The sequence below is a fragment of the Drosophila innubila genome, assembly GCF_004354385.1.
Source record: "Drosophila innubila isolate TH190305 chromosome 3R unlocalized genomic scaffold, UK_Dinn_1.0 2_E_3R, whole genome shotgun sequence".
In the NCBI taxonomy this organism is placed as follows: Eukaryota; Metazoa; Arthropoda; class Insecta; order Diptera; family Drosophilidae; genus Drosophila; species Drosophila innubila.
Genome location: NW_022995380.1, coordinates 12,070,961 through 12,093,477, shown reverse-complemented (window position 1 = coordinate 12,093,477; position 22,517 = coordinate 12,070,961). Strand labels below are relative to the sequence as shown.

The 22,517-nt window shown below is 36.9% G+C and overlaps 1 protein-coding gene across 1 annotated transcript in view; it reads left to right on the top strand.

The window, feature by feature from the left end:
* LOC117789785 (neuroligin-4, Y-linked) overlaps positions 1-13,622 on the top strand; it is a 70,313-nt gene extending 56,691 nt beyond the window's left edge. Inside the window, exons 5-13 of the mRNA XM_034628917.1 lie at positions 4,383-4,619; positions 5,336-5,533; positions 5,601-5,993; positions 7,030-7,066; positions 9,215-9,427; positions 10,853-10,991; positions 11,077-11,228; positions 11,337-11,449; positions 12,332-13,622. Coding sequence (XP_034484808.1) covers positions 4,383-4,619; positions 5,336-5,533; positions 5,601-5,993; positions 7,030-7,066; positions 9,215-9,427; positions 10,853-10,991; positions 11,077-11,228; positions 11,337-11,449; positions 12,332-13,476 — 2,627 coding nt within the window. The 3' untranslated portion in view covers positions 13,477-13,622. The remainder of the gene's footprint in view (positions 1-4,382; positions 4,620-5,335; positions 5,534-5,600; positions 5,994-7,029; positions 7,067-9,214; positions 9,428-10,852; positions 10,992-11,076; positions 11,229-11,336; positions 11,450-12,331) is intronic.
* Positions 13,623-22,517: the final 8,895 nt, after the last annotated feature.

The window sequence follows — 22,517 nt, the reverse complement described above, 5'->3', positions numbered from 1 at the left end:
GCTAAAAACCCAAACTCAAATTTTAGTGCACATTTTTCAAGCGAACGCTCCCAAAAAGAGCGCACTCAAGCTTAAATCGAAGACATAAAAAGCGAACCCGCTGAAAACTCGCAATTTATTAAATCGATAAAAAAAAAAAACAAAAAGTATAAATTGTATTTTTTCTACTCACTTATTTTTCTCTGTCATAGAGTCTATGTCAACATATATTGTCGGCTAACATAAAAAGTCAACCTGTGGCACGCAGACGACCAAAAGAGAGCACATGATCAGTTTCTGTCTTTGAAAATAAAAATATTTTGAAATTATCAGGATAATGATTAAGTATACAAATAATTCCAAAGCATATTTAAAAAAAAATTGCTTTAATGTAATTCAACCTTAACGGTTCTTCACTGTAGTTTCCAGACAAGCTAAAGCCATACGAAAAACGACAATAAATTTGAAGCAATAGCAAAATGAAATTTCGCCAATAAAAAACTATAAGAAGAAAAGAGCTAGGTTTATTTGAAAATTGTGCCAGCTTCCTACACGAAAGAGACAATCGAGCCCAAGTAGAACACACTGAATGAGCTTCAGCACTTTCACAAGGAAATCAAGGACTCGAACACCAAAGGCACAGACAACGACAATGACGAAGCAAAGTTGGCGAAAAGCCACGCACGACAAGACAATGACTTACCCAAGTATATTGATTTCACCCAGTTTCGGATTGCAGATGACTTCAGGCAGACATTTAGGAGAGTTCAGTTTCTTAACAATGAATGTAGACAATCTACACGCCAGCTCAATAAGATATATAGTTTACAGATATTTAAAAAGAAAAAGAAGCGCTACTTAATTAAAGTGATACATTTGAGTTTCATTTCAACATTATGGCAATTTTCATCTTTTAATTAAGACAGACTAGTTCTCGGTTTAATTAAGTTTCCATCATCATCATTTCTGGCAATTATTTCTACTTTTACCCTAAGCAATTTGGCTTGCTTATATGTTATAAGTATGCAGATTTAGGCCACAAATATGATTAAATTTATGCCAGTCGAAAATAACATAAAACTCGACAACTTGACTGCTGCAAAGACATGCCCCCAAGCGGCAAGAAGGGTGCAGGCTTAGACATCAAAACCTTGCCACGGCAGGCAGGCAAAGAGTGTTTACATTTTGACACTCAGTGTTCACTGATTTACCCCTTTGCCCTGGCACTGGCACTGGCAAAAACAGAGAGAGAGAGGGAGAGGAAAACTACAAGCGTGCATGTGAATTAAAACATGTTCAAGTTATTAACAGGCCCCGAAAGTCGCATTAGCTTTTGCCAGTTAGCTGTTGTCTTCCCATTTGTATGACCCTCCACCCGCCCCTTTTCTCCATAAATTTGCCTGTATTTATTTGTACAAAATATTTACATTTGCAGAAATTATGCGGCAAACTTGACTGGGGGAAAGAAACTATTTTACAAGTTTTTAGGCAACATAGAAGACAGTTGTCGCTTCTTTATGCGCATTGGAGGGCGTTGCAACTTTTTGTGCTTGTGTTTGTATGTGCGTGTGTGCATGTGTGCGTTCGTGTGTGTGTGTGTGTGTACTGACTTCTCGGAACTGCCATAAAGTTTGCTGGTAAGTAGCACCCCCGGGTGCAGCGACATGCAAACAGTGCACAGACGTCGCCATACTTGTCAGCCCCGACATGCTGAAATGGCATCAAAACTTTTCACCAGGCTTTCGGGTTAGAGGTTCCTTTCTACACCTATTTTCTGAGATGGTCACAAAGGGAGGGAGGACGGAACTTAGTAGAAAACAAGACAAGAAACAAGTTTTAAATGCTTTTTGCATGTTGAGCGGTTACTAAGCCTTTTTCCCTCAAATTACCGTAATTTCTCGCCTCATTTGCAAAAGCGAAACAACTAATTTATTTACAAGCAAGTGAAAAACTTTAAGCAAAACCAATTGTTTCCATTATTTCCCCCGTTGAAAATTAACTTGACATTTATTGCGCCGGCATAATCAATCTATTCTGCGAGCAATCACACCTGAAAATAAGTTTGCCTAAAAATAAAATAAATAAAGAACTCAATCATAGTAATAATTCGAATAGATCACAGATTTAAATTTTGAATATTTTTAATTTTCATGATTATGAAGTGGGGTATAATAAATAATCATTATGTGCTTATATATTTTAACTATACATAACTGAATAAAGTTAACTATAAACTAAGCTTTGGACCAGTATTAACACCCATACTATAAAAAGATTAAGTAAAATCAGAATTAATAGCCTATTTCCACGACAGCACATTTGGCTCATTCGACGCCATTTTCATCATCTGGCCCGAATGTGGACTTCATTTCAGTACAAAATCCGAATGATCATTTTGGCTCATTCATAATGAATGAGCCGACTTTTTGTCATTCGACTCTGTGAATTTCAGTATTTTTTTATCGAACACGCGATGTTTATCGATAAACTCTTAAAACGTAAAGCAATTATCACCTTAACCAGCTGTTTTCATCAATAAAATCGGTAGGCATTAAATTTGCGCCAATTATAATATCATAATAAATAATAAAATGTTGTTATTGTCTGCTTTTTGTAATTTGTGCACAGAAGCCGAACAGCTGCTTTGCTTTAAGTGTCTTAACAGTTTCACATTTGGTCGTGGAAAGCCAAAAATGAGCCATATCCAAATGTGACCAAATGAGCCAAATGTGAGTGGTCGTGTAAATAGCCTATAAAACTTTGAGTCGAATGTCTACTAGGTTTAATGCGTAGTTTTGTTATATATATAGAGATGTTGTGACTTTAACCTAGATTGGTGGGCGTGATTTTGTGATTGGTATGTGAATTTTGCTGTGTCTTAAACCAAGTCGTTAAGTTGGCAGCTGGCAACACCTACCTGAATGAAACTCATTGAATTAGCGTGCGAGGTGTGAATCTGACTCTGAGTTGCGACCTAAAATAGATATTGACATTGCTTTCCCTCTGCAGATGATGTTGCGACGAGCGAAAGAGATATAGAAATCGAGACAGAAAGAGATGGATATATGTGAGGGGTTAAGCGAGTTGATGTGGCAGGCTGGGCTTGTGGCATTCATTGTCTGTGGCTCGTGTCATTGTTGGCGCTATTTATAAAAGTCAGTGACACAGTAACTCGCTTTCCTTGCCAGCCTTCTATGGGCATGGTGCTCGTTTTGCCACTTCTAACTCTTGCGTCCTTTCACCCACCACAACTCTTTTTCCGCTTTGATAAGCAAGTTCTATTGTTCCAGTATATACTATATATATATATGCTCAAAATAAAAAAGATGAAGAAGAAACGAAAGACAGTAGAGAAAATAAAACAGTTTTATATATGGGCACAGAGAATTCATGCTCATATTCCTTTTGTTATATTTGTTGTTGGCGCTTTTGTTCGAGCTCCCATGTGGCAAGGCTGACTCGTGCAGATACATGCACTCAGCTACAGATATAGATACAGATACTACGATATGTACTCGTATCTGCCAAAGATGCTGCACGCTTTGCAACAGATACATTTTTGTATCTGTGATGAATGCATTTTGAGTGCAATTTTGTAGCTTTAGTTGAATTAAATTTGCGCATCAACTTTAAAAGGGACTATAGAATGTGTTTGACAGAGCAACTCTTTCAACAAAATTGATGACAGACTCAGGCTTGGATTCACACACAAATTCTCTTTGCTCCTCTCTCTAAATAGCATCATGTATCTATTCCATCTTTTTGCACTTCTTAAAAGCTTCTCTGTCCGGATTGATTGCACTCTAGCCGAAAAATAAAGGTATTCAAATATGCTCAACTCAGACACGTGGCTGGGCTTAAGTGGGTTAAGCCATCGATGACTTTGCCACTTCAGCCTCCTTTTAGCTTGGCACTCAAAAAAGAGTTGTTTTCTTGTAATTTGCCTATTTTGGGCTTAGACGCTCATTTGTCTTTCGCTTTGTGGCAACCAAATCCGCACAAGACATTGTTTACCTCAACTCTTATCTGTCTATCTGAGACAATTGGGGAAACCCTTTCGTTACTTTCCCAAATACATTCATGTCAATATTGATTAATGGCCAACGGGTTACTTTAACTGAGCCCTGTGCTAGGATTCAAGTCCTTTACATCGCACATTTAAATGCAAATTACTGAGTTCTACTATTCGAAATACATATAACTCAATAACCATAAAAATCAGGCACCATTACGAACAGTTGTCTGCTCCGCAGGACAATTTTATTTTATTTTTTCACTTTTTGGGCGAAATCAATTGAGAAATTCCAATTTATTCGCTCTGGCGTTATCTGCAATTGAAAACTTGCCCATTAATGTACAATCAAGTTATTTTATTATTTCTTTTTTTTCCTAATTATTTTCAGTGGGTTCTCGGGACGCAACGAACAGTGGCGGCTCCACAGGCAGCAGCAGCAGTTCTGGCAGCTCTTCATCATCGTCATCGTCATCGTCCTCGACAGGTCCGGCTAAGTATCCGGTGCTGGTGTTTGTGCATGGCGAGTCATATGAATGGAACAGTGGCAATCCCTATGATGGCTCTGTACTTTCCAGTTATGGACAAATTTTGGTGGTAACCATAAATTATCGCCTCGGAGTGCTGGGTAAGTGCTCTGCAAATGCTAATGCTAATTGATATGCTGCCTCCAACGGCGACCAAGTGCATTGAAAGGGGCCAAATGTTGCCAACGTGTCCAATGTCCGCTTCACTTTTAAGCCACGGTTGCACTTCAGTTGACAGCAGCAGCAGTGCCACCACTGACTGCAACAGGAATATCAACAGCTGCAACTTTCTCTATCAGAAGAGTGGAAAAAATCAAATAAAATTGTTTTAAATATTTTAAAATATTCAAAAAATATGTTCTGATAGTTTAAATTGATTTGAGAGTAATATTTTATTCGCAATTAAAAAAACCATATTCTAGAATCGAAAGTTATCGATGAAATTTAAATATTAAATATAAAGTTATCCAAATAAAATCTAAATTCCTAGCTTAAAAAACGTATGTAGGTATTTGAATTTTGGACACACTGTACAAATTAAAATGCACACGAAATTAGTGACCTAATTTGCTGGTGAATATACCCGCATTCTCCGCATACTTCTATTGCTGCTGCGGAAGCGGAAGTGCTGACATCATGATTTGCACGCGTGACTGTACACGTTGTCCCAAGCATTGAGCACTCATGTGTCTGCCCTTTTCATAGGCCGTCGAGTCGTCTGACCCGATTAAATTTTCATTTTCACCACACGGCTAATCGTTGCGCAAGAAAATGCTGATGAATTATGTGTCATTTGGCGAACCACAACTATTTGCAGGCTTTCTGAATGCCAACACGGATCGGTATTCGAAGCTGCCCGCCAATTACGGGCTAATGGACATCATTGCGGCACTGCACTGGCTGAAGGAGAACATTGCTGCCTTTGGCGGGGACTCCAATAGCATCACACTGGCAGGACATGGCACTGGAGCAGCCTGTGTGCACTTCTTAATATCATCCATGGCAGTGCCAGAGGGTGAGTGACAAATACGATACATGCGAGTCCACAAAGTGTTCGTCAACCGCAAGGTGTTCGTTTGCAGGTCTCCTCTTCAATCGGGCCATTCTCATGTCCGGCTCGGGTCTAGCGCCTTGGTCTTTGGTCAGCAATCCGGCCAAGTATGCTGCCATTGTGGCACATCACGTTAACTGCGCCTCGGACCTGCCACATGCTCATCTAATGAAATGCTTGAGGGAGAAGACCCTCGAGCAGCTGCTCAGTGTCCCCATACGACCGCCAGAATTCGGTTTTGCCTTTGGGCCCAGCATCGATGGTGTTGTCATCGATGGCGGTGACTACGTACCACCTCCTCCCGGTTCCCCAGCCGCCCAGGCTCAGGCTCAGGCCTCCACCGCCGCTGGCAACGGACTCGGCGGTGAGGCAGGAATTGCTGCGGCTGGTGGTTGGGGCACTCCAGGTCAGCTCGAGAATATCGGTGAGTAGCGATTAGCAAAAGAACACTTTGACATCCAAGTATTGATTAAAATTTTGTATGCAAAATTATTTTACTAAACCTAAGTCAAATGTATTAAAATATATTATTGATTTTTTTCTTTTAGTAATAAGTACTTTAACAGAAACAAAAAAAGTTACCCCTTTTAAATAAATATGCAAGCATATGAGTAAAGAATTAGGTGTGCCTATTTCGGAATTAAAGAACAGTTTAAAAAGCTTCGCAAATAATTTAAAATTTACCAAGATACAGATTTTATTTTATAATTATTTATAAAAGAATTGTTATTTACAAAATAAATCAATAATCATAACCATCATTACGAATAATTGTATTCTATTTATTTTACTATACTTAAGTCAAATGTATTAAAATATATATTATTTATTTTTTCTATTAGTATTAAGTACTTTTACAGAAACAAAAAAAGATACCCCTATTAAAATAATATGCAAGCATATGAGTAAACAATTAGGTGTGCCTATTTCGGACTCGAAGAATTTTATATCAAACAATTTAAAGAACAATCTTAAAAAGCTTCGCAAATAATTAAAAAGTTACCAGATACAGATTCTATTTTATAAAAATTTTTAAAAGAATTGTTATTTACAAAATAAATCAATAATCATAACAATCATTACGAATAATTGTATTCTACCGGATAAACAGAAAAATTGCCATTTTGAGAGCAAATCAAATTCGAAGTTTTGTCAATTATACCTCCAGGAGTTAATTTCAATTTTTTATAAGAGTAACATTTCTAAAAATACGTATTTTTGAATTATTTTTTGTGAAATACTTATATTAACATTCAATGCGTGTTTTGTACTTTCATTTCTTCATATTTCGACGCGGCTGCTGCTGTTCTACCTGATGACGACATGCACTTGTGAACTGCCATGTTTGTTGACGCCATTAACACACGCTGCACACACACACACACACACACACACACACACACATATTCTCCGAAACATACACGCACATGCGCGTGTGTTGGTGTTTTTAATTAATGCAGTATTAATGAGAAAAACTGCCATTAACAAGTTGTCAAGGTAAGTTTTTTTGCGGCTGCGGCTTGACTCGACTCAATTTTACTCGGCTTGGCCTACGTAGCGATGCTTAATTATTTTTGACTTAACAAACACATATACACGCACACACACACACACACACACACACACACACACCATACGCCCGCATATACACGCACAAGCACACACACACAGCTGCAGTGAGACCCTAAAAGTATGCAATTTAATTAATTTAAAGTTTCGACTTTGCCGACTTCTGCGTGCTTTGTTTGGCTGCTAAAAAGATTTTATCTCGACGCGGTGAACATTCAAAATGGCGTCAGCTAAAGCCACGATAAGCTTTAGGTTCCATGTGCTGTAACATGTTGACCATACACACACACACACACACATACACAAACGCTCTCACACGCACAAATTCGCTTGTTATTAATTTATGCACATTAACCACGCAAATGTGCTACTTCGTTTTGCAGTACAATTACAAACGCAAAAGGCCAATTTTGCGGGGAGAGGAGAGACCAGTGGGCGTGGCTTATTGTTTTTGGCACCGCCACTTGATTTATGCACATTGTGCAATGCCATTTTGCATTGTTAATTTATATTATTAACAGCTAATTAGCTGCGATTGCATAAATGATGTACATTTCGCGCAGTTTCGTTGCACATTATATATAGTATTTGTAAATAGGTGAAATTTTGACGTTAAACAAATAGGGCAACTAGGTACACTGATAAGAAAAATAACATGCACTTGGTGTACAAGAAAACTTTGAATTTCAAGAAAATAAAATGTCATAAATAAATATTTTTAAGCAAACCATAAACTAAACAAAAATAAGAAATATATTTAAAAACTGCTTAATTCTTGGTTGCTTTAATGGCAATCGATAAAGAGTCCTGTGGCCTGAATTTATCATTTTGATCATATATCTTTTCCGATTTTTCCACAAGACATAGGACGACATCATTCTTGAAACGATGAGATATAAAAACTAGCTGAACTTAAATACGTTGTTAACGGCCAGCCGTAAATTTGTTGAAACTAGGAGAAGTCTTCAAAGACGCCTTTAATAAAGTGTTGGAGAAGAGCACTTTCGATGGCAAAGAACAGTGGTTGAAGAAATGCGGAAGTGAGTAAAGAGCCAAGACCGCCTAGTTACCTACTTAACTCCATGCGGTACTTGTTAATGCCTGTGCACACAAACGTATAGCCAACACTTTGGAACTGTTTGGATACATTTAACGTTTTGTGTGCCTGCTGCTGACCTCTTAGTGCAAGTGTATCTCATTCTTGCTGGGCTTTGTGGACTGTCAGTGCCCAAGAGGCTGTTGGTCAGACAGACTCCGAAACGAGTCTAAATATTTCTTTGTGCACATTTAAAAGCAATTTGCTTTCAGGGAAGTGGCACACACTCAAAATAATACACGCTGCACATGTTGATGCAGAAATTTTAATACAAAAAAATTCACACAAATCAGATACTCTTTAAAGGAATTCCATTAAACATGTAACACAAAGAGCAAGAACATAAAATTTGACTAAAATAAAAAACTTTTGTACTAAGAAAAGTACTAAAATAATAAAAAAAAAAAATACAAAAACAACACACAGTAACTAGTTTATCCAAGGCAAATAGGAAAAAGTAAATTTTAAGTGCTGCCAGCAGATGTTAAACTGTACCGCAAGTAATTCAAATATACTTTTTGGTCAAACTACAATATTTTACTAAGATTGTAAGTGTGAGAAGGAGTATCTTCAGTTTCATGTTTATCAAGAGTTTTTGACCAGCTTGAAGGGAATTTTGAAGCTGCCTGCAAATGAATGAGTTGAACTTTTGGAACTTTTTTGTGGTTTCCTTACGCCAAGTTAAATGTTTGCTAAAACTTTAAACTGATGAATCACTTAATCAAGTTCTTTGACAAATTTTGTTCTTCACAAAAGCTGCAACAATTCAATGGCTAAATTATCCAATTCATTTTAATGGGGATTCCGGCAAATCATTCCCGCACCGTTACTTAAGTGTCTTGTTAGGGATATATACGATTCGAAAAGGTCAAGCTTAAGAGTATCTCCGGCTGAGATACAGAAACCCCATTGAGTTGGGCAGAAAGTTGGCATCTTATGACGCAGTAATTCACGAATCTACGCACTTTGCTCATTTTCAGATACGACCTGATGGCTGGTGTGACACGTGCCGAAGCCTTTTTCAGCTTCAATTCGGGAGACGTGCAATATGGCATCGAGGCGGATCGACGCTCGAGAATTTTAAAGGCCTACGTACGGAACACGTACACATTTCATTTGAACGAGATATTCGCAACGATTGTCAATGAATACACCGACTGGGAGAGACCGGTGCAGCATCCAATTAATATCCGGTGAGTAATTGCGTTTGTTGTACGACCTGGCTGTGGCAAGGTAACCCAATGGCCCACGGCAGTGATTGTTGTATCCCATGCCCCGTAAAAAAGGTGTTTGTGCCACATAAATATTTCGTTCTTAATTAAATGCGAGCTGTTACTGCCCGACCTACCCTACCTTACCTTATACCCACATACATACAACATACTACATACTACACACTTCATCTGCTGGCAGAGGAGTTTTCAATTAAAGTGGCTTAAATGAATCTTGATTTCAATCTTATGGCAAGTGAAATGCAAATTTTTATGCCTGTGCCCGCCTGCCTGTCAGTCTTTCTATAAATAATGACCAAGAGAAATGCAGAAAATTCAATGCTCAGTACTCAATACTCAATGTTCAATGTTCGTTGTTCAATTCAATTTATGTATGTAGTTCACTCCCCAACCGTGCACGTAAATATATAAGTTTGTCTGGCAGCCTGGCACATAAGTGATATGAAATTGCATATGTGCAATCATAAATGATTTGCTTTTGATTTTTATCAATATTTATGTTTACGTCTAGGCAACAATAACAAACAAACGTGCACAAATAAATTGCATATTGACTTAGTATTGAATTTACTAGGCATTTTATTTGTTGATTCTGTGCATTTTTGAATACAATCACAAGAAAATGCATTCAATATGCATAATTTAATCAGAGCACATATTAGTTTTTCAATATAAAATTGATTTTCGATTCTGCGCCCACGTCGCTGCGTATACTTAATATTTCTCATATTTCGTTATCCAATTCAGAAGGGAGTTATGCAAAAGCTGTTGCTCTTGTGCAAACGTGCGTTAAGTTGTCTGCAATGAAGCATCAAACGATTCACGCTTGATCTACACAGAAATATCGCGAATCATCGTTTCTATCAAATACGAGGCAACAGCAGCATATTAAGAGTCTATCAAATCTTACACTTTAATTTAATAGAATTATTACAAAATACAATAAAAGGCTAAGCAAGACATTAATTTTAATTTAATGCAACATTTTTTACTGCACTCGCTTATTTATAAATACCATGTACATTTTTCTAAGGACTTTTATATGCATAAAAACTGTCTTTGACTGTTGTCATCAATATAAAATAATGTTTATGTTTTTTATTTACTTATATATGTTTGTAAGGATGTATACATTTTTTTTTTCGGGCAGGGATAATAATTTTTATTTATATTTTGCTCTGGTGCATTTGAAATGCATAAAGAATATGAAAATATAAACATAGATCATGAATTGAAAGCAAATCAGTCGCAAAAGAATATTTCCCCAATATAGGCTTAGCACACGATGAGCACTCTCCAAAGCTGTTGCTTGGCTGCGCGGAGTGGGAGGAGACGATTTGCACTTATTTGTATCTATTTATTTTCATGTCTATTTTCCACTTGCAGAGATGAAACCTTGGAGGCTTTAAGCGATGCTCAGGTTGTTGCCCCGGCGGCCCAGACCGTCGATTTGCATTCAGCGGATCATCGCAATTCGTATCTCTATGTTTTTGACTATCAGACGCGGTTCGGTGACTATCCACAGGTATGTTTAGCAATCTACATTTGCCATTTGAAAATCAACTCAACATTTATTTAAACAACGTATTCTCATTTGAATATTTTCACAGCGTCAGGGATGCATACACGGCGAAGATTTACCATACATCTTTGGTGCACCACTTGTCGGTGGTTTTAACCACTTCACTCGCAACTATACGAAAGCCGAAATCAGTCTATCGGAAGTTGTAATGTTTTACTGGTCCAACTTTGTACGCACCGGGTAAGTGTTGATTAGGTTTGCGATTAGTCGACACTAACACTCCCCCCCCTTCCCCATTTGAATTCCCCCAATTTCCGCTTGCTACCCGCAAATCACGCAAATATGCAGCAATCCAAATGAACAAATGGAAACGGAGCACGGCAGTCGACAGGAGCGCAGTCGCTATAAGACCATTGAGTGGACGGCCTATGAGAGTGTGCACAAGAAGTATTTAAATTTCGGTGAGTAAGAATTGTAATAAAATAAATGCACCCAAATTCAGTGCATAAAACACAAAGACTCTTAATGGGAGTTGTTAGAGCTTAACTAATGAAAACTGTAATAGGCTATTTCAACGACCACTCACATTTGCCACATTTGCTCACATTTGAATGTGTTTCATATTTGGCTTTCCACGACCAAATGTGAAACTGTTAAGACACCCAAAGCAAAGCAGCTGTTCGGCTTCTGTGCACAATTTATAAAAAGCAGACAATAACAACATTTTATTATTTAATATATTATAATTGGCGCAAATTTTATTGATGAAAACAGCTGGTTAAGGTGATAACTGTTTTTTTTACGAGTTTATCGATAAACATCGCGTGTTCGATAAAAAAAAATACTGAAATTCACCGGGTCGAATGACATTCGGATTTTGTACTGAAATGAAGTCCACATTTCGGCCAAATGATGAAAATGGCGTCGAATGAGCCAAATGTGCTGTCGTGGAAATAGGCTATTAAACAGCTTATTTTTAATTTTCAGTTTTTTTTATTATATTGTGGACTTTTTAAATTTATCACACTTAAGTTTTCTGTAATATTAGTTTAAATAGAAAACACTTGACTAAAGCTGTTTTTCAATAACAAATGAAATTTATATAATTCTGCTTGAATAGACACGAGTAAAATTAATGTACACAATATCAGTACATAAAATACCAAGACTCATAATGGGTGTAATTAGAGATTTACTAATGAAACCTGTAGAACAGCTTTTTTTTTAATTTTCAGTATCTTTTAATATTGTGGATTTTTTTTTTAAATTAGTATTATTAGAAAACACTTGACTTAAGCTGTTCTTCAATAACAAATGAAATTTATATAATTCTGTTTGACTAGACACGAAGCCAAAACTGAAGAATCACTATCGCGCACATCGTCTCTCCTTCTGGTTGAATCTAATACCCGATCTGCATAAGCCGGGGGGAGACAATGTGCCCGCTGCCCATCATCAGCTGCATGATGACGATGATCTGGACAACAACATTGCCAACGATGCCTCGGTGAAGCCATTGAACCCATCATACACCTCGAGGGGAGCCAATGCGGCGGCGATGGGCAACTTTACAATATTCACGAATCAGGTCTTCTCGCTGCTGAACCTCAGCTCGCCCTCGTCCTCGCTGCAGCGGAATGGCACTCGCTACGGCGCCGGAAAGATCTATCCGGATGACATGCTGGATGCGGAACATGCTGGCGGTGCGGCGAGTGCCTCGCAGGATGGCGATGGCTTTGCCGCGTACTCGACGGCGCTGAGTGTTACCATTGCCATCGGCTGCTCACTGCTGATACTCAATGTGCTGATCTTTGCGGGAGTCTACTATCAGAGGGACAAGACGCGCCTGAGTGAGCCGCGGACTCAGACGAAGCTGAAGCGGCAGGAGAATGGACAAATGCCGAACAATATCTGCGGCGATCTGGAAACGTTAACTATACACGCAAAAAGCGATCCGGCAACCATATTATCGCATCATCATGCCATGCAGCACCATCAGCTGCCGCCGCCGGAGTTTGCTGATATACCGCATCGTGCACCGCCGCCGCCCAAGCACATGAAGTCCTCAATGCAGGATGTTGGGGGTCAAAGTACGGGCGGGGGTGGAGGTGGTGGTGGGGGTATGTTGCCGCCGCCACATGCCCTGCAGGTGCTGGGGAATCAGTGTGGCACGCTGACCAAAAAGAGCTGCATGAAGCAAACACAGGCAGCCCAAGCGCAACAGCACTCGCCCGCCCAGCAGCAACATGTCGTGACGCATCAGCAACATCTGCAGAATCATCATAATCAAAGCATGACCACGGTGCTGACCACTGCAGGCGGACTGATGCCAGTGCCAACGCCGCCCACAGTGCCAGTTATTGTGGCAACTACAACGCAGCAGCATGCACAACAACAACAACAGCATCAGCAGCAGCAGCAACAATCTCAGCAACAGCAACAATCTCAGCAACAGCAACATCCGCTGATGGATGAGCTTCGTGTGTGACATTAATTGACGGTGCGTTTCAAATGTGATCTATAAACTAAGATCTCAAGGCGCACAGTCTACAAACTGTTTCAAATGCGTGTGTGAGTGTGTGTATGCAATTAGTCAGTTAACTGTGTTCAAATAAATGTTCATAGTTCGCTCTACTTTTCTGTCTGCTGTTGCTTGTTGATTTTTAACATCAATTTTATTGTACAAATAAATGTGTAGTTAAATTTTGTTGTTTTTTAGGATTCTTAACAAACCGTTAAATAAACTAAACGTACATCTGAATATTGGTTTGTTTTTACTTTTCTTAAATCATGTTTCTATAATCTTGCAGAGTTTGTTGTAGGAGCTTCCAAGCCCCAAAAAGGGCTGAAACGCTGTTGACCTCGTTTTCTGTCTCTTGTCTCTTTCCATCCATTTTTTAAACAACACATTCTGAAAGGATATCTAGTCTTCGGTAAACCGAAAAAAACCTGAATTTCTTTTAAAAATCATAGCTTTGTATTTATTATTAATAAATCATTTTCTGTCTAGGACCAATTTTCTTCAGTAATTGGTCAACAGCTGAAAGCAAAAAATTACACACAAGATTTCGAGAGAAGGACGAAAAATAAAATATTAAACAAATGAAATATATATAAAAAAATATATATAAAGTGAATTATTTATGTATAAATGAAACCAATATAAATGTTATTCTTCCAAAGACTGAATTAAATTTGTATGTGTACGAGTATGTGTGTAAATAATACTAGCTAATAAGAAATTGTTATAAGCTGTACTCCAACAACAACAAAAAAAAAAAAACTATCAACCCAAATAGAAAACAATATAATCAAAAATAAAGACAACAAATTAAGCAACCCACAAAATTTTAACAAAAACCAAAATATATTTTACGGTCAACAGTTATATCTCATATCCTTTGAGTTTTTAGTTTCGGCTTAGCTTAAAATAAATCCCCTCTGTAAAACATTTGTAGCCAATTCCAATAGCAAAAAAAAAGACAGAACTTTTGGTAAATGATATTAAATGATATTGTTAGTTGTAAGAACGCAGCTACTTTGTTATGTGACTAACTAAACTAAATATTTGTATGGATAACAATAAATTAATACACGTACGACAGAAACAAGTTCATTATATAATGGGCATTAACTAGGAAGAAGTCTCATAGTCGAATGCGCTCAACTAGCATATAACCTATACCAACACCTGAATTATACACAACCTATTCTATATAAATTTCACACCTTTTCTGGAATTTCATTCGCATACCTAGCAGATGTACATACATAGATTATGACAATTTCTGTGCATTCTTTTGTATACCGGGTATAGGAACAGGAAAATAGTTAAAAATTCAATTAGACGGAAGTGAATAAGCGCGAAAACACAGACCATATAAATGTTCAGTTATTAATTTTAAGTACCTATTTACTAACAAATGCCGAAAATGTAATTAAATATTTAAATGAGAATAGTAATGAATACGAGAAGAGCAAAAAGCCATGAAGCAGCTCATTAAAATGAAACTGTGCGAAAATAACAACAATTAAATTGTTCGCATGTGAAAACTAATTGTAAATTATATAAAATGAACAAAAAAAAAATCATATGAAAAGCAAAACATATACAAATAGAATAAAGAAGAAAAACCGTATTTAGTCGCAGTAAAACCAAATTATAGAAAATGAAATAATATGAATATGTAAAACTTTATAGCTTATGTGTATGCGTATATATAGTTAATTGTAATGATGTAAAACTAGCATAAACATAGCAAAAAAAAAAAAAAAAAAACAATATAAAGAAATAAATATAAAAAACAAACGAAATACAGACCTAAAAAAAAAATAGCAAAACATATATGCATATTTATAGTATACTGCATAATTGAACAAGCAGAGGAGAGAAAAAATGATAATTAAAACATAAATTAATTAAAATTTATTGCATTAGAAATGTACGAAGCAATTAAAAATTAAACTGGAAAACTAAAAAACCAAATAGAACATATTAAACATTAAATGAAAAACTGTTTAAGCAACAGTTTGATAACGGAAATTTCAAATGGAAAAAACAAATTTGAGTAATAATAAAGTTGCAAAATGTAAAAAATATAACACAAAGCGAATTTATTTGGCGAGGGAGAAATGGTGCTAATTCAGTCTTCAGTTGAGCAACTTTAAGACCTTCCCTGAAATTGATGTCAGCATAAAAGAAAAAACTTTTAAAGGGCCATGGCAAATGGAAGCGTAAATAAATGGCAATAACGAAGACTTTAAGAAGCAGTTAAGATGCTGGATATATGGCAGACTATATACTACTATGTGTGTGCTTGTGCGAAACAAATATGGCGCACACACAGACACAAACGCACAGCTGTTAACCAAATATGCTGATGGTTTGCCTGGCAACTACATAAAAGAACCGACTCCTATAATGCTTCCATTGATACATATAGTATCTGCACATATCGAATACGAAAGATAGATAAAAAGCAGCACACTCACACACAAAAACGAAAACCATTGAAAATAGATTTATTATGCAAATTTGCTAAAGCATAAGTGAATACTTCTCAGACGTCTCTCTTTAGCTACTCAGCACCAAAAAATTTAAGGAAAACGGGTATATGTGCCAACTAGCTTCATTCGATTCGACATGAAGCTAGACCATAATTCCTGTCTGTTAATAAATTATTTGGCATTCCAATGTTGCTTCAGAGCTTAAGTAATTGCAAAATTTATATTATATAATCGGATAATAAAACAAAAATACAAAAATAAAAGACCCTATGATAAATAGACAAACAGAAAACTGGAAAAATATCAGTCCATACTTCCATTCTTACTTGTGTTGATAATCATAAGTTGAGAAAATTACTGAAAAAAGGACAGTCTTAGCCAACTAACAGGGTATGTGCCAATCGACTATTTTACTGTTGTGGTTTTTACTTGTTTTGTAGCATACATGGTGCAAGACTTAACTGCTTAATTTATTTAAAAAAGAAAACTCAAAAAGAAGCAAAGGATATGAAAAGAAAGTTAATAAAACGGGCTGGCTTTTGTCTACTCTAAATGTTCGCCCATGCCAAAACGTGGAGTATCATAGCAGAGTCGTTGAGAAGAAGAAGCTTGCATAATTCACATGCGTAATTGAATAAAAACATTTTGGCTAAATAGCTGGCAGCATCGTTTGCCGCTTTCTAACCATTTTCTTGGCTTAAGATTTGCGTGATTTTTATTAGTTGCGATTTTCAGCTATGCAGCAAATCCAATATAGAGCCACATATTCTACATACATGAGCTGGGGGAATGGAAAACCAAGTACCAAGAGCAACGAACCATATAGCAGGCATTGGGCCAAGGAACTTGCAACTGGGAACTTGGCATATAATCCCTTTAAATGTCTACACCAAGCTGGAAGCTGACTGAGAACTGACTGGGACTGAGGCAGAATTTGATTTCAACAAAAAGTTTCCAACGTTTTTTACTATTTTTTTTTTGGTAGTTTTACATTTGTTGTGTTTCGTTAATATTGCAGAGCAGTCATTGGGGCGTGACTGTGGGTAGGCGGGTGGCTGACACACGCTGTGTTTAATTTATTAGCACAAGCTTGAAAATTAAATAATAAAAGCTTTGCAAGTGGCTCTCTGAGAATAGAAATTATCACTTTTAATGTTGCCAAAAAGGTCACAGAGTGAGTCTTAGAAGTCCTGGGGAGAGGGAGGCGTAGGGTGGGTGGCTGGTATAAATGGTAGTTTAGATGGGCGTGGCGCCAAAAAGCCAAATCTGAGCGTTGAAAGTTGGTAATTTATGTAGCCAAATCTGTTTGAAATTGCTTTATACACTATTAAAAGTATTTGCTAAACACAACTCAATTTAAAGTGCGATTCTTTCACAGCTTAAATAGATTGCCGTGGGTGAATGGTTGCAAAAAAAATGGAAATGAGATAGTGGATGATGTATACAAAATCCTAAGTTGAACATAATTTATATTCAGATAAAATGAAACCAATTTTAAATTTATTGAATGTATTATCAGGGTATTTAGCTATGTGCCTTCTATAGTTCTTTCTTTTATTGTTTAACTAAAAAGAAGAAAATAAAGTACATCCCGCTAAGTTGCATTGAAACGACTTTGTCCAGTTCAAAAGTTTTAGCACATTTCATTTTATTGCACATCAGCGATAATCCAAACCAAAATTGAGTGCGGAGATCCGCACAAGAAACCCAATTCGGACGACAATAAAGAAAATCCAATGCGATTCATGTTGCAAAAACGTAGAAAATTTTAAAAATTCCACACAATTTGCACAACTTTTCGATGTGATGTAAAAACCAGATGAAACTGTAAAAAGTTGAACGGAACTCGTAGCAGTTGAACGACAAACTTTATTTCCAGCAATTAGTTTATATTATTTTTCAACTCACTTTTCTCTGCACACACACACACACACCCACATCTATCCATCTATCTGCCGCTACAGCATTTTTCAACTTTTTAAATATTTATATACGCTTTTTTCGCTGGGACAGGTATTCGCCCAAAATTCATCAGAGTTCGTGCTCTACGCTCTTTGAATGCCACACAAAGTTTTATTAGTTGTTGACCAATAGCTCGGACTGTTGAAATCTGAAAAAAAAAAAAATAAAAAAAACCGAAAAAAATAAACTTTATGCATTGTCTTTTTGTTGGGCAAAACAACTTTTTGGATAACAGACACTAAACTTCCAGATTAGACATACATAAGTTCTGAAGTCCATTAATATATAAGACCAGAAAATTTAAAACAATATACAGCACACATTTGGCACCTCAACTTAACTAAAATATAATGCCGTATTTTTTACAGATTCAACACAAAATCCCGGAAAATTTTCAAAAATATTTCATAAAAAGTATGTAGAAATACAGGTTTGTTTATAGTCATGACAAACCCATTGTGCGGATGAACCAAATCAGAGAGGAAACGAAGTCCTCCTAATTCTTAGCCATGGAAACTGCAAATTTCCAATTCAAAATTGTTGACTGGGTCATTGAATCTCAGCGCTGCATTCGATGGCTGTCAATGGCTTTGAGTGCACCGACAAGTGTCGCTTGTCGTACCATCTAATGTTAAGCTACTTTTCATGTACCCAACAGTATAACCTGTCATCCCCTCTGCCTATCACATCCCCTTCTCCCATCTTCCTTCTCCCTTGCTCCACTCGGTTGAACGTTGCGCTCGAATGAACAGAGCAGCTCTCCTGAGCTTTCAACGACCGTTAAGCAATGCAATTATTCATGTTTATGATGCGTTGACGTTGTGCTCATCTTCCGCTCCCCCTTCTTGTGCTCGTTCTCCATCGACCCAATACTTAAATAATCAAAGCAGTTGCCAGCACTGAATTGACTGGCAGAGTTTGAGACTTGGAGATGCTATGACCGCAAAGCCAACTGTTTGCACTCGTTTACCGTATTGGACAGTCCGTGCTGAAATACAAATATAAGGGAGTTATTGATAGTGCATCTGGCTGACACGTTATTCCCAGGATTGGATAACGAACTTAATAATTTCGAGAGTTGAGAAAGTTTAAGAGATTTTTGCTTTATCTTAGATAATATATCTCAACCAATGACCCACATCCAGAGGTTTAACTCTAAATAATTACTTATAATCCAACACAGAGACACACAAAGCTTCGCTTGTGAGCAGAGGAAACATACAGGACGCATACGTAATATGTTGAATGTTGTATACATATGTGTGTGTGTGTGTGTATGGAGCAACATTTGATTAGGGACAGCTGCAATGGGGAGTTTAGAGCAACTTAAGAGTGTGTCGTGTAGTATTAGGAACATAAGTTCACCGATAACAGGAAACATCAATTAGGAGCAAACATTTTGATTAGGCCCATGGAAAGACTTAAGGTGACAGGGACAGAGACGGGGGGCAAGTGATCGTTGCAAGTTTATTTGGGCGCGTGCAAATAACTTTAAATTGTGCTAAGCTGCACAATAAAACAAATTTGCAAAGTGCAAAACGATAAATGGAAAAGGAAAAGTGACGTGATAAAGAAATTTTCACGCTTAATGGAAAAAGTTTTTGATGCCCGGGGAAAGCGGCTAATTCGATTGTCATTAGCCGAAGCGAAGAGCAGAAATTGGTGTCGAAATCTTTACATATACAAATACATGCATACCCAGTAAGGTAATGCATATAATTGAATTTTCATACTCGTACAACTAAAATGCCTACACACAGCTGCCTCTTCGTCGCGCCTAGCCGTCAAATGCCTTTGTTACTAGATATAAAAAAAAAAAGAAAGAAAGAAAGAAAAAGTCCATACTCCGGCCCAGGCTATGCAGCGAGCGAAATTAAAGTGAAATTGAAAAAGTTTTATGAGCTTTTCCTTCATGCAGCAAGCGGTAAGCGGAAAGACGAGCACTGAAAGAAAAATATTACACAGCCGCCACCGACGCGTAAAGAAGACAAAAGGCGATGCCGACGAATTGCCATTATTGCCCTATCCCCTGCTCACATCCATACTATAGTTGTTGTTATTGCCACCGCCGACGCCACTAAATTGGCTTCCTGTTCCCAGAAACTCCCTGTAACTTTGTGCAGCAGGTTGCTTAGGTAACAGTTTTATGTAGTTATCTGCCTGCCGACCGGCGCCAACTTCCAGCTCTCCAACCTCCAAGATCCAGCTGGAGCGTCATCACGCCTGTAATTGCATAATAATTGCAGCGACTGAGGCGGCAAGATCTCCCAATCAGCCTTCATCCCCAGAGGTAGCTGCGCCCGCTTAAACTAATTTTCCTATAGAATTACTTTGGATGAGTTTGGTAATTAAAAGCAGCAACAGCGAGCACCGAACAAGTCGAAAGGCAACCTGCAATCTTTCCTTAAACATAAATAATAAAAGAAATGTCAAAAAGTTTATTAAATAGACTGCAAGATGCCGTTGCACATAATGTGATAATATCACAGGCTATAGGAAAATCAATCATTTACTCTGAAAAACTTTTTATTTTCTCAACAATGCAATTAGAATACGCAAAAACAATCTAAACTGTACTTCCAGCTTAGTCTTTACATTTGCAGCAAACGGCTAATGAGATATTTTTAAGCGGTTTTACTTTGTTCCCACACAAATGTTCGTTATTCGTTCACTTCGAATAATTCTTTACATTCATTCAAGTGCGCATTTTATTTAATTACATAAATTCCGCTCTGCTCACAGAAAAAAAAGAAAACTTTAAGCATTTTTAGTTATTTCGGGAAGCTGCATTTTATTTATATTGCTTTTGAACGGAACGTTGTGTCATATGCATAATCAAATTATTTGCTCAAAATTGTAAAGCAATTTTTCTTTTAAATGTAAATTCTTTTGGCTTTGCCATTCACATTCGAAACGAATTCCCTCCGAATTGCATGAGAATTGTGTTGAATTTGCAATTTAAAGTTTTCGCTCATGAAATGCAGAGGATATGGCAGTGGAAAGGTCAGGGGGGAAAGTCCTTTTGAGTTGGGCAAAATTGCAAGTGCAGCGAGAGTTTTATTTGCTTTTATCTGCTTACACTGAACTGCATTTCTGGCCAAAATAAATCTGCATTTCTCAAGACGCTCGCAAAATGTCCAAAAAGTGTCAAATCCTTTTGCATGTTGGCCTACAGCCTAAGCTAAAAATAAAATCTTAACTCTTACTTTGCTGGCCACGTTCTCTAAGCATCCGTTGCTGTCTTAGTCTCTGGAACAAACACTCCAGAGTTTCCTTCTTGCGCTCATCGTCTTTGCTGTGGTATGCTTTATTTGCATGAAGTCCCTCCAAGTGTTACATTCTTCTATTTGTTCTCTACCTCTTCGATGTTGCTACGTGTCACCCCGGTTCATGTTCAATTCTCTGACTTATTTTCACTGCAAACACTGCACGAAATTGCTTTATTTGCTTCTTGACTCCAACTTGTCTCGAATGTTCACATGGAAAAAATAAACTACGAAATAAGCGTGTTAAATGTCATTGAGGAAAACATTTGGCAATTGAGTTACAATTGGCATTAAATATTATACAAAATTAGAAATTTCAGAGCCATCCATTCACATTAGATTACTTACATATTATTAGAATATGTTTATGTCAACTAAATAATGTGCCTGTATCAAACAAGATTATTAGAAATTAAAAACAATACTCAGCTGTCATATATATACTTATGGTTAGGTAATAGACTTTCCTTGGAGGAGCTGCTGCTCTTAGATACTCGTATAAATATCTCAGCGATTGCTGGATTTAATCATCTGTGATAAACACGTCAAGGTAAAATTACAAAAGCACACATAAAAGTACTCGTAAAACACTGACGAAATATTTACACTTTAAATTCAATATATATATTTGTATTATATTAATTGGGGAGGGGATTGTAGAGCCAGTTTGAGCTTAGAAACAAATTGTTTTGTTTACCGTGGGATTACTATAAAATATGTTTATCTTAGTTTTTCAACGTTTTAACAGTTCAATACACAACTCGAATTAAAGTCCATCAAATATCAAACAACCTGTGTGCTTTTTATTTCAATGTTTGTTTTTGCCGTTTAATTATAATTTACTGTGTTTGTTTTATGATAATATAATGCATTCAATTATGATTTCGCTTTGTCTGCCACGTTCTCTAAAACAGTTGCAAATTTATCTCGAACCACAAGTTTTCCGCTTATGCTGTCAATTTCGTATTAGTTAAAAAATGCAATTATTTATTGTATTTTAAGTTGTCGGTTGGTCACGGCCAATATTTGATCTATATTTTAATCCGCCCACTAAACAAACTCTATAAATGTAACACATCACTTTTATGGACATTTTCTCATGGTTATTAGAAATTAAAAACAAAAAATTCTTTTTAATCCTATATGATATTGTTGTCAGCTGATTATAGATTTACAAAAAAAAAATAAGAAATGGAAAATTATTTTTTTTTTGTATATAAAATGTAAAACTATTTTAATACAGAAAATTAAAAAATCATTAATGAAATGAAACAGTTGGATTTGGTTAACAATT